Source organism: Hypanus sabinus, chromosome 1, assembly GCF_030144855.1.
Source record: "Hypanus sabinus isolate sHypSab1 chromosome 1, sHypSab1.hap1, whole genome shotgun sequence".
Classification (NCBI taxonomy): Eukaryota; Metazoa; Chordata; class Chondrichthyes; order Myliobatiformes; family Dasyatidae; genus Hypanus; species Hypanus sabinus.
In genome coordinates, this window is record NC_082706.1 from 118,447,666 (window position 1) to 118,460,766 (window position 13,101).

Genomic DNA, 13,101 nt, shown 5'->3' on the forward strand with positions numbered 1-13,101 from the left:
ACTCTGAGTATAGCTGAGCAAAAATTAAACTAAAAAAATGTGCAGGTTAAAATAGTAGAACCAGACAAATAACATTTGTTTTTCAACGTAAGGCAAAGTTAGAAGAGTTACAAGGGTGGATTATTGAATCATGGAATAGTAACGGCATATTTGGTTCCTCAGGTCAGCAATCCATAACACCTTCTAATCTGAACCTCAAGACCGTGCATTGGGAACACACAGAAGCACTGTATAAGCAGTGGAGGGACACATCACGGCTCAGACGAGACAAACTTTCTGCCCTTCAGCCATCTCCTACAGCACCCCCATGACCTCAGCAGTCACCAACAGATTGGAAGAAGTTATGCTCAACCCCAAGAGACAGCCTGAGATGAAGTAAAGGGATGGCATCTGAAAGGCAGCTAACATATTCATAGGAAAAGCCTACTCTGTTCTAGTACAATGGCCAGTAAGCTAGTGAGAAAGATAGCCAAGAACTGATTGAAAATCATGGGACAAGCAATTGGGAATCAGTTTCATAGTACAAATAGGGGAGAAGGGCCACGAGTAAGTGGGATTTTAAATAAGGCAGTCATCTCTCAACTGAGATGTTTTTTGTACTTCATTGAGGCCAGTGTGATGCTAGATTGGATCACCTGTCCAGATTTTCAGACACAAAGAAAGGAAAGCTGCTGTTAATATCATATCTAGCCTGATGTTTAATGTATAGTCTTTCTATCAAAGCCACTGATGCTCAAGATTGACTTACCCAGCTTTGTAATCAGTGGTGTAGTTTTGACAATTTGCTGAGCATTCTACCATTATGGCAGGTAATGAGGCTTCTATTATAATTAGAATCAGTTCTTTACCGCCAGGATTAGAAATTTACTTTAACAGTTCCTCCTTTGCCTGCCTTGCTCAGACTCATGAGAAAGTGATTTTAACCCTTGCTGTTTCAGAGCACCATTCCCATTTCCCTCACACCAGATGTACTCTGAATGAGTTTGGCAATTAGTGCAGAATTGTCTGCAGGTGTCTCCATGAATCATAACATCAGCACTTGAGTGAGGCAGCCAAATTCATTACAGGAGAAACAGCGAAAATGTGAGAGAGAAAAATATACTCAAAGTGAAAGAGACAGTAACTAAAATTAAAGGTGACGGAGGGAGACTTTTGCCAAGAAATTTGACTCATTTGCACCTGTTTTCATACATAAATTGCATATAAAATCCATTCTGGGAATGTTAGATCATGCTAGCAATCACTTCCAGGTCGATCAGTGTCCACCAGAAAATTGGCCTGAGTACTTCCCGGCACCATGCCTCAAGTACCTTACTTCTGCAGCGTTGATTGTGGACCTAATGAATTATCTGATGTTTGAACACATAAATCAAATCATCTCCCAAAATATTTCTCTTACTTCTGCTAGCATTACTATTTTATGTAGACCACCTGACTAGTGTAAAGCAAAACCCCTCAGCACCCCCAAAACTTGACAGTGAAAGCAGAGATACCATGACATCTATACAGAGATATGATACAGCTTAACCTGAGCATTCCAAGAAGGATTAATCTAAATTCCAGAGATGCCAGGATCATGTACTTGCAGCAAAGAGACAGTTAGATTGCTGTGAATAAACAGAGATTTGCTAAAGGATTGTTTAGATCTGATCCGCAGGTGAATGTATTTTATAGGTAATTTTTTTTAGTACTAAACTATTGGTACAAATGTTGTCTCAGATTATGGCTAAATGATTGGTGTATACTCAGCACTCTCTTCCAATGCTCTCTCAGCACTCTCTTCCAGTGCTCTCTCAGCACTCTCTTCCAATGCTTTTCATTAGCAAGTATTTGTTTCCAACAAAATGGCAAGAAATACCTCCGTTTTCAGGCAGAAGAAGAAAGAGGATTTTGAAAAAAGGTGTTTCTATTTATTGAATTTACTGAAAGTAGATCCTTAACACTTCAGTGAGGAAAAAGCTGTTGTGACTGCAATTTGGATTTTGCTTGCCAAAAATATTTAGCTAACTGCATGTAAATAATAACAGAAAAATCTATGTCTATGACTTCTCATCCCCCCTGATGATGTCCCCTATCTGGTATCTTGGTTATAAGGGCTTCAAATCTACTAGAGCAGTGTATGGGATTACAAAAGATGGCATCAGATTGTTATTTAAAATGATCAATGGCACTCAATGATGTCCATCACTGTTCCTCATCATATCTTATTTGACAGTTAAGAATGGTGACATTGAAAGTCAGTTCATTTACATAGCATGTTAATAATCTCATGATCAAAGTCCCAAGTAAAGCTAATTAAGTATTTTGAGTGTTATAATTTAAGTAATGTTGTAGCTAAGTTGTGCAAACAGTATACAATGAAATAATAGCTAGGTAACTGGCTGGAATCATGTTAATTAAGGTGCTGGATGAAGTCCAGAGCATTGGGGAGAACTCTGTTGGTGTTCAGAACTGTACCACTGAATGCACTGTTGGGGAAGGAACAGATGGTGATACATGGCTAGGTGGCAGTGTGGGCTTTGAGGAGGATGCAGGGAGGCTTCAGGAGGTTTTGCTCAAGATGAAGTAAATGGACAAGGGCACAGCTGTAGCATGCCATGGAAAATTCTAAGGTCCTGCTCTACTTTGTTAGGGAAAATAGAAAGCTCAAATATTTTTTAATGGGTGAAAGAACTTGGAACATGTTAAACAAGAGACAAAATTGGCCATTTGTTTGCTTAAACTGTTCCATCATTAAATCAGATTCTGCTAATCCAACTTTGGCCTCAGTACTACTTAACCATATAACCATATAACAATCACAGCACGGAAACAGGTCGTCTCGGCTCTCCTAGTCCGTGCCAAGCTCTTAATCTCATCTAGTCCCACCTACCTGCGCTCAGCCCATAACCCTCCACTCCTTTCCTGTCCATATACCTAATCAAATTTTACCTTAAATGACACAACTGAACTGGCCTCTACTACTTCTACAGGAAGCTCATTCCACACAGCTATCACTCTCTGAGTAAAGAAATACCCCCTCGTGTATCCCTTAAACTTCTGCCCCCTAACTCTCAAATCATGTCCTCTCGTTTGAATCTCCCCTACTCTCAATAGAAACAGCCTATTCACGTCAACTCTATCTATCCCTCTCAAAATTTTAAATACCTCGATCAAATCCCCCCTCAACCTTCTATGCTCCAATGAATAGAGACCTAACTTGTTCAACCTTTCTCTGTAACTTAAGTGCTGAAACCCAGGTAACATCCTAGTAAATCGTCTCTGCACTCTCTCTAATTTATTGATATCTTTCCTATAATTCGGTGACCAGAACTGCACACAATATTCTAAATTTGGCCTTACCAATGCCTTGTACAATTTTAACATTACATTCCAACTTCTGTACTCAATGCTTTGATTTATAAAGGCCAACGTTCCAAAAGCCTTCTTCACCACCCTATCTACATGAGACTCCACCTTCAGGGAACTATGCACTGTTATTCCTAGATCTCTCTGTTCCTCTGCATTCCTCAATGCCCTACCATTTACCCTGTATGTTCTATTTGGATTATTACTTCCCTGCTCTCTCACAATATTGCCTAACTCCTTTGTAGTTCAAGTGTCAATCAAAAACAACTCTGTACACATATTCAATGACTTCACTTCCATAGCTCTCTGGAATAAATACTTCCTGCAGGAGCACCATCGAGAGTGTCCTGTCTGGCTGCATCAACATGTGGTACAGAAGCTGCAAGGCACTGGGTCTCAAGACCCTACAGAGTGCAGCGAAAACCTCTGAGAGGATCACGAGGATCTCCTTCTCCTCTATCTGTGACATTTACCAGGAGCATTGCACACAAAGGGCTTGAAGCATTGTTGAGGATCACTGCCACCCATCCCACAATCTCTTTGACCCACTGCTGGCAGGAAGGAGATACAGGAGCATCAGGACTAGAACTATCAGACTAGGTACAGCTTCTTCCTGAAGGCTGTGAGACTAATGACCACCCTGCCACCACTAAGTTCCCTGTCATTAGGACTCTTTACTGTTGACCTGTGTTGTGCACTACATGCATTTTGAATTATATTTGGTTAATTTATTTACAGTAATACTTTGTGTGATATATGTTTTGTGGGTGAACCGTGGTCCAGAGGAACATCGTTTCATTTGGTTGTATATATGTGCAGTCTGATGACAATGAACTTGTACTTGCAAGAGGATTTGATAACAAGAATGAAGGCACCATAACTATATAAAATCCTGGTGAAACAATGTCTGAAATATTCTGTATAGTCTGGGTCCCCGATGTCAGGAAGGAAATGTTTCAATAAAGGGAGCAGTGCAAATATTCACCAGGTTACTTCCTAGAATAAAAGGCTTTTGTCATATGAGGAGCATTTGAACAGACTTTGCATGCACTCTCCTTAATATATTAGAATGAAAGCTAATTAATTGAAACATACAAAATTCATACTGGAGTTGACATGGATCCCTGGATCCTTGGATGCCCAGGTTGAAGTGTATAAAATGAAAGCTGATAATCTCAGATTAAAAGATCATTCAATCAGGATAGAGATAAAAATAACTTTCCTTATCAAGTGTTACTGAATCTTTGGAACTTACCCTCAAGAATGGAGAGGCTCAGTCACTGGGCATATCCAAGGCAAAACCTTGTAGATTTTTAAATTTTGAAGTTGATTATTGAAGGAGAGTTGTACCAAGGTATCTCACTGAATGGCAGTGCAGCTAAAAGGTCAAAATGTGTAATCCCATTTCCGATGGTGCATTGGTTACATTCCCATTCAGAATTCTAAACTTCCTCACTTCAGCATTAGCATGTGCGTGGGACATAGAGCAAGACAGAATTTAGGCAAGTAAGTTTCAAACAAGTTGGAATTTGTTGAATGGTGGAGATGGGAAAAGATAACAAACTACTGGGCACTGGTCTCATCAATGACCAAAGTCAGATGAAGATGATGAACATATTAACATATATATTGGGTTTGATTTAGGAGATTTTTTTTGGTAATTTATTTTTTTAATTGAAATTCATCATCAAACAAACATTTCCATAAGGTGTATTTCAGACATTGTACATATATATCATACAATCAAATATGTCACAAATCTCCACATAGTTTTTATCTGAGGTATTATGAAACTGATATTAAGGATATCCATAGTTTGTTTTAATCAAAGTAAGTGGTCAGGGAAGATGATGGAATTAGCCTTCAGTGCACAATTTATTGCAGAATGAAAAGTGAGTTTCTTTATCAGTAATTTAGCACATTACTGATAAACAGTAGAGCAAGGTGTGTTTAACATGTATGTGGAAAGTTTAAAGCGTTTCTTACTAGTTGCATCAGAATCATTACTCATAATTTTTTTAATAAGTCAATTCAGATCTTTCAAAATATCTACTAACAGTGTCTCACTCATAACCAATAAAAGTCCAAAAACACCCACTGTATTTTCATTATTTTTACAAGCCCAGCATTATTTTACCCCCCAACATACCTGTGCTAACCAGCGTGCTGTTATTATATAGTGTTCCCAGATGTGGCCCAGACAGCGATAGGAATGTATGCAGCTTGCTGAGGTAACACCGAAATCTTGGTCGTGTCAGCACAGAGCGGATGATGACGTTGCCCAGTGAGTGGCCAATGAAACTGTGTGGAAACACCGGAAGTGAGTTCAAATTTGACAACATTTATTTGATGATGACTCCACCGAATGATGGATAGGTGTCACTAATTTTAACAAGTTAAGTATTTCCCAAGACAGGAGATCATATCAAGGTCCAATCACAAAATTCAACATCCCTCAGGGTAGTGGTTCACATCCATAGGAGACACATAAGTTGCAATATCAGACAAAGCCTAAGATAATTGTCTAGGATTTTCTAGTGAACATATACATCTCATGATATACACTGTTCAGTGAATACTGTGGACATAATAAAAATTCTATATACCATTTATTGCCATTGGTTCCTATGTGTTAAGCTGTTTTTTCCATGTCCTTGAAAGTACTCCTTTACTCGTCACATAAAAGGGGATTATATATGGACTTCATCATATGTAGATCGCAACAATAGCCTTGATACCAAGTTTTAGGGCAAAAATGGGTACCTAGAGTTTGGTTTCACTGAACAGTAGAAGAGACTCAATGGCTTGCTCCTGTCCTTACACAGATAGGTATGAGAGAAAGTGCTCTTCCAGGTACCACAATCACAGAAGCAGAATGAAACACAAACAGCAGAGCCCTCGGTAAGCTATAGTGTTTTTCCTGCTCTCACAATGCAGTATAATGTGGCTACCACAAAACTAGATGGGTTAAGGTGTTTTTTTTTTGTTTAAGAAAAATGATCTCAGATAATAGTTAAAGAGTAGTTCATCGCAGTTTTTGAAAGAGAAAACCTGCTGCAGTCATGAGGCCGAGGGGAAGAATATCAGAGCATCAGCATGATTTTGTGTTGTTCCATCTCAGAAAGCAGTGCATGACACAACTGACTTGCTATGCTGCTTTTGATGTTTCCAAGGCATATCCACAGGCATATGAACCGCATTGATGATATTTCCCATTATACAGCTCCTAAAGCACCTAACCAGCACTGCTGCGAAGCAATTGTCTCCACAGGCTCCACGTCTGTGGAGGGACAATTACAGAACTTCACCATATGCTGTACCATCTGCAGCCAACACGGTGGTTATGTCAATGGCAATATCCTGGCTCCAGCTCATTCAGCCAAGCACTGCAGTGTTAGTTAATGAGTTGACAATCAATGTAACCTGCAAGTGAGTGAAGCAGCAGTGAGTACTGCTGCATCTTCTAATGAAGCGAGAAAACAGCCTGTCTTTTTTGCAAATATTAATGCTTTCTATCATTGTGCTGTTTATACTGTGATGCATAGTCAAAATTCCACATACCATTTATTGCCACTGCTTCCTTTGTGTTAAATTGCTTTTTTATGTCCTTCAAAGCATTCCTTTGCTAGTGGATCATATATAGACTCATCGTAACTAGATTGCAATAATATTCTTGTGACCTTCTAGCCTTTCTTTATTCCTTGAATACAGTTCTTAAAACATGTCATCAAGCAAAGCTTCTGATCTTCTGCTATAATATTCATTATGTAAAACACACATAAAAAGCTGGAAAAACTCAGCAGCTCAGGCAGCATCAGAGGTAAATAAACAGTAAACACCTTAGGCTGAGCCCCTTCATAGGGCCCAAAATTGGGATGGCACGGCAGTGTAGAGGTTAGCACAGCAATTTACAGTACCAGCGACCCGGGTTCAATTCCCGCTGCTGCCTGTGAGGAGTTTGTATGTTCTCCCCGTGACCTTGTGGGTTTCCTCCGGGTGCTCCAATTTCCTCCCACAGTCCAAAGGCATACCAGTTGGTAGGTTAATTGGTCATGGTAAACTGTCCTGTGATTATGCTCGGAATAAATTGGCAGATTGCTTGACAGCACGGCTCGAAGGTCCGGAAGGGCCTATTCTGTGCTGTTTCTCAATAAATAAAATAAATACTTTAAGTAAATATTGTCTGTTTATTTGCTTCCACATATGATGCCTGACCTGCTGAGTTCCTCCAGCATTTTGTGTGTGTGTGTGTGTGTGTGGTATCTGCAGAATCTAACGTGTATATATTGATTATGATTATATACTGTAGTTCATACTCAACTTCTCTGAGGTAATACCTCTGTGATATCACTCAGATTAGATTAATCTTCAGGTTAATTCTCTTAATTGTGAGTAGATTAGCAAATTATTTCGTACAATTTTCCCCAGGAAATTGAGTAAATACTGCAAATAGCAAATTATCCCTAAAACTTTAAAGGAAGCAAACTTGACAGACCATGTGATCATACAAATGATCAGAAGCCAGGATAATTTTGATGTCAACCCCAATTAACTGTCTTCACATTCAAGCCTTAATCCATTCGTTTGAATGTTTCATGAATTGTTTTCGGAAATTATTCATTATGTCTGTTTCTATAGTCTTCCTTGATCGCCTATTTCATAGCTCTATTAAGCTTTGGAAGTTCCAACCGACTGCTTATTATAATTTTCTAATTTGCTTCCTAATTGCAGGGCTCCTTGATAAGCCATCGTCTGCATGAACCTTGCAAGATCAGTCATAAGCTTGACAAGTTTCACTACTAGCTCTGTTCCTGTGCTGCCCTAATCTTATACAGAGCTACTGCTTGACAGCATCAGCAGTGATTCATCCATTTTGACTCCAGCTGTCTGTGTGGAGTTTGCATGTTTTCCCGGACCATATGGGTTTCCTCTTGGAGATCTGATTTCTCAAAGGTGTGATAAGTTAATTTGAGACAATATGAGATATAGTCTGTAGGAAAGTGATAGAATGTGCAGGGAGGGGAACAGAATAAAATGGGATTAATGCTGATCAGTGCTTAATGGCACAAACATGATGGGCCAAAGGACTGTTACTGTGCTGTATGAATCTATTTGCCAGTAAAATGTCTTGGTATCTTTCCTTTATTTCTTTATTTTTTAAAAATCTTTTAATATATAATAAATATGGTTTGTTAAATAAGTCATAGGGATTTATAAATGGTCAAACCATTGTAGAATTTTGTATTTTTTCTACCTTTTTCCTTCCTCAGCAGAAGGTACACACAAATGAAGAGACATGCAGGAGAGTTGGAGTAAGTGGATCTTGAACTCCAAGTCTTGCTGGTGTGTTTAAATCATGATCGGGCAACTCAAAATATACATAAAAGTTAAGTTTTACATTAAAATGCCACTGTTCACACCTCAATCTCTGAGGGCAGGTATTTCCCAAGCCACTTGAACTAGCAGGGTTTCCTCTTTGTCTGAAAATCCCTCGAGTTCATATAATGTTTCTTGTCTCTTGGCATCATAGTGTCATACAGCTTGGCAACATGCTGACCAGCATTCCCATCTAAACTATTCCATTTTCCTGCATTTAGCTGAGCTCATGTCCCTCTAAACATTTCCTGTCCACGTACCTGCCCAAATGAAAAAAGTATTGCCCATTTATTCATTTGTTCAGAGATACAGCGCAGAACAGGCCTTTCTGAAACAAAAAGCTGTATCACCCAGTAAATCACCTGTTTAACAGTATCTTAATCACAGGACAATTACAATGACTAATTAACCTACTAACCTGTATATCTCCGTACTGTAAGAGGAAACTGGAGCTCTTGGAAAAAACATACGTGGTCATGGAAAGAACAAATAAACTCCTTACAAAATTGAACTCTGAGCTCTGACACCCCAATCTATAATAGCATTGTGCTAACTGCTACGCTACTGTGGCACCCTATAACTCATTAACATTTAAATGTTTAGGTGGTGTCCTGGCAAGGGTAATAATTCAAAGGATTTCATGGTCCTTCAGAAAAGCTTTTCAAAAGTACAATTAGTCCAGTAACTGACATGCCCAACAATGGGTGGGTCTGAACTAAATGAATCTCATTGGCACAATGAATTTTGTCAGATAGTGCTGATACCTCTCAGCTCCACCAATTCAGATTCAATGCAGATCTCCAGTGCAGTCTGTGCACAGTCATTCTCCTGCACTGTCTCAAAGATGCACTGGTCGGTGAATTGAGGAATGTAAGTTATGTAGCTAAGTGAAGGGCAGGAGAACTGGGTTGAGTTATGGGCACGTGTGAGAGGATAGCCTACAAGGGAATGAGACAAAGGAAATAAAATCTGAGAATTGGTACAGATCTAATAAACAAATGACATGGAAATGTGGAAAATGTTCTGGACCCAGTTTCAGAGCTGGATGGATCCTGAGAACCTGGCACAGTGCCAGAGGTGGGCCTGACACCTGCTCCTGGGAATTCAAGCTCTTTTCTTGAGTCTTTAGCTTCAAGCTCTACAGCACTTCTACTTACCACACCATGCATGGTCTCCAGGTAAACTGATGAAGAAACTTTCCTTTTGCATGTGGGGAAAAAAGTCTGCAAACCTTAGGCTCTGCCCAGAACCTCAACCACTGACTACTGCCCATGCTCACACTTTGACCTTGTTTGAAAGTAGTGCCAGTCATCATCCCTGAACCAAGTCATAATGCCAACGGGCATCTTACAGTGCCCTGCTACTTTTTTGAACCTAATACAAATGATGCTGATCTAACTGTAATACCACTATCTCAGATAAATAATTAATCAATGCACGTTTCTGGCAAGTGTTGCTCCAGACCTCATTTAAATAAAGGGGAAAAAGGCACTGAACCTTGGCCTGGTCAAGAAAATTTAGAAGGGCGATGGTTGGAGAATAAAAGACATAGGGGATTATAGGAGTGGAGGTCAATTGGAAAAAGTCTAATTTTACAATCGAATGTGGGCTGGACAATGGCTTTAATGTGGAATTGAAACTCTTGCTTCTATCTGGTCCCATTCAGTTCCTTTTAAACTAATGCCTTTCAACTGTGACCATCACTTTGTCTCTGGTTAGTGGACTTGACATAGATCCAACTTCCCTGTATGCTATTGGTTCAAGGATCATACTTTGTATAGATGACCTCAAAAGAACATAAAGTCCCCTATTTACTGAGAATGTCTACTCAAGGGCTCAGGCTGTCTATAGCCCTGTTAAGGACCAAAATGGTGAAATTTTATATCTGGTTCATGATGTTCTATTATCTAAAACTGTAGACATATTACTTTGAATGTAAATCTAGAAGGACAATTTTATAAATGTACTTAGCTTTAATTAGAAAAGGGACTACAACAAATAAAATAAACTCCCCATAGTCATTACATCCCATTTGAAATGCAGTAAGTTATGAGCTTGGAAGTGCAAACAATTCAGCTATGTTTAGTGTAACATTATCCTTAGCAATAAATCGTTGCCGACAATTATTCTCCATTTGATTAGAAAAAAATCATTTTGAAAATTGTTTCGTTTTATTTTGATGGAGAAAAGAAAGAAATGATTTACCGTTGGGAGTGAGACAATCACTTGTGCTTCAAAGATTACCATCCCCCCCCACTCCTTTTGCATAACTCCTCAATCACCAGTTACACAGAAAGTGATGCTTGCTGAGTGAACCGGATATGATCTATCATGCCAACTTGGAATTGTCTCAGGAGAGACATGGAGGAGAGGCAGTGAATGGTCTGTAAAATGGAGCCAAACAATTTGCAGGTAAAGCATTTTAGACAATCTAACATGAAATGATTTTTATGAGCTATCCATCACTTCATGGCAAAGGACATGGTGGATCACTGTAACTTGATAGCAATTCTTCCCAAAGGCACTGATGCTGGTTAATTTTATTTTTGATATATTGCTTTGCTCAACATCTGACATAACTGCTGCAGATCGGCACATCTCTTTTTGCTCCCATATTTTGCTAGTCTGAGCTTTGTTCCCATTGTGGGGTGATATCTAGTCCACAGGAGTTTAATGTTACACTTTTAGACCAATTCTTTCCCCCCAAGATTAAATGCATTTTCTGTGATGTTCAATATGTGACTCCAATCCAAATTCTGGGATGGAAGAATTTTTTAAAAAATGGCTAGAAGCACTAGTATCACTAGAGCTGAGGTCCCTAACCTTTTTTACACCATGGAGCCTTACGATTGACTGAGGGGCCCTTGGATCTCAGGCTGGGAATCCCTGCACTGTATGTAGGTCAAACACAAACAAATGGGGCTAGCTTTAATATGCAACTTGGGAGGCAGAGATGAGATGGGCCAAAAGGCCCGTTTCTGTGACAGGGCACACCAACTGCAGAAATAGCTCAACATGAAGAGAAGGCAGAAGTTGTGAATGGTGTTAGTCTTCTTAACACCACACCCCATGATTCTCTTTAACACGAGAGAGAGGAGAAATACTGCATCTCCAGCCACTTGTAGCTTAAAACTCCAATCATGCTTGATCTTCATTAGTGCCAGTCCTTCCTGACAGAAGTAGAGTGGTTGGATTCCTCCAATGGTCTGGCCACAATGCAATACACACCTTCAGCTGCCACCACAAGATATGTGTTGAGAATACAAAAAAAATTACTTCCCACTGGCTTAAAATAATTTTTAAAATTTGTTGCACAAAGTAGCACAGATTTGCTTTTAGCTGTACATTAAAAGTCTACTCATGACTGACATGTAGAATCCCAACAAAAGTCCTGTTCCTGTGTAATCATAAACATGAGAAATTCTGCAGATCCTGTTAATCCAAAGCAACACACACACAATGCTGGAGGAACTGAGAAGGTCAGGCAGCATCAATGGAAATGAATTAACAGTCAACGTTTCGGGCCAAGACTCTTCTTCAGCACTAGAAAGGAAGGGGAAGATGCCAGAATAAAAAGGAGGGGGGAGAGGAAGGAAGATCGTGAGAAGATGATAGGTGAATCCAGGTGGGTAGGAAAGATAAAGGACTGGAGAGGAAAGAATCTGATAGGAGAGGAGGGTGGGCCATAGGAGAAAGGAAAGGAGGAGACAGAAAGTGGGTCATTGGAGGAAGGGACCCAAGGAGAAGCGATAGGAAGGTGAGGAGAGGTAAGTGGCCAGAGTTGGGAATAGAAGAAGAACGGAGGGGGGAGAGAAACTTTTTTTTACTGGAAGGAGAAATCAATATTCATATCATCAGGTTGGAGGCTATCAGATGAAATATGTTACTCCTCTGCCCTGAGGGTGGCCTCACTGTGGTATAAGAGGAGCTCGTGTATCAACGTGATGGAATGGGAATGTGAATCAGAATTAAAATGTTTGGTCACCAGGAACTTTTGGTTTTGGCTGGTGCAGAGGTGCTTGACAAAGAACCAACTTATATTGACCCTCACCAATATAGGGGAGCCACATTGGGGGCACCAGACATAATTGGCTGTCCTAACAGATTTGTTGCTTGGGGCGCTGAATAGAGGAGGTGAATCGGCAGGTGTCACACTTTGGCTGCTTATAGGGATTAGTGCTAGGAGGGAGATTAGTGGAAGGGATGAATGGACAAGGGAATCATGCAGGGAGCAATTCCTGTGGAAAGTGGAGGTGAGGAATGAACGCAAACACGAGGAAATCTGCAGATGCTGGAAATTTAAACAACAAACACAAAATGCTGGTGGAACACTGCAGGCCAGGCAGCATACTATACTTCTTCCTATAGATGCTGCCT

At 39.9% G+C, this 13,101-nt stretch overlaps 1 protein-coding gene across 2 annotated transcripts in view; it reads right to left on the reverse strand.

Annotated features, from left to right (window-relative positions):
- The window catches only part of fam135b (family with sequence similarity 135 member B), a 381,705-nt gene that overhangs the window by 24,673 nt on the left and 343,931 nt on the right, over positions 1-13,101 (reverse strand). For both annotated transcript variants that reach the window (XM_059975315.1, XM_059975310.1), the window contains one exon: positions 5,498-5,649. In XM_059975315.1, the coding sequence (XP_059831298.1) occupies positions 5,498-5,649 (152 nt within the window). The remainder of the gene's footprint in view (positions 1-5,497; positions 5,650-13,101) is intronic.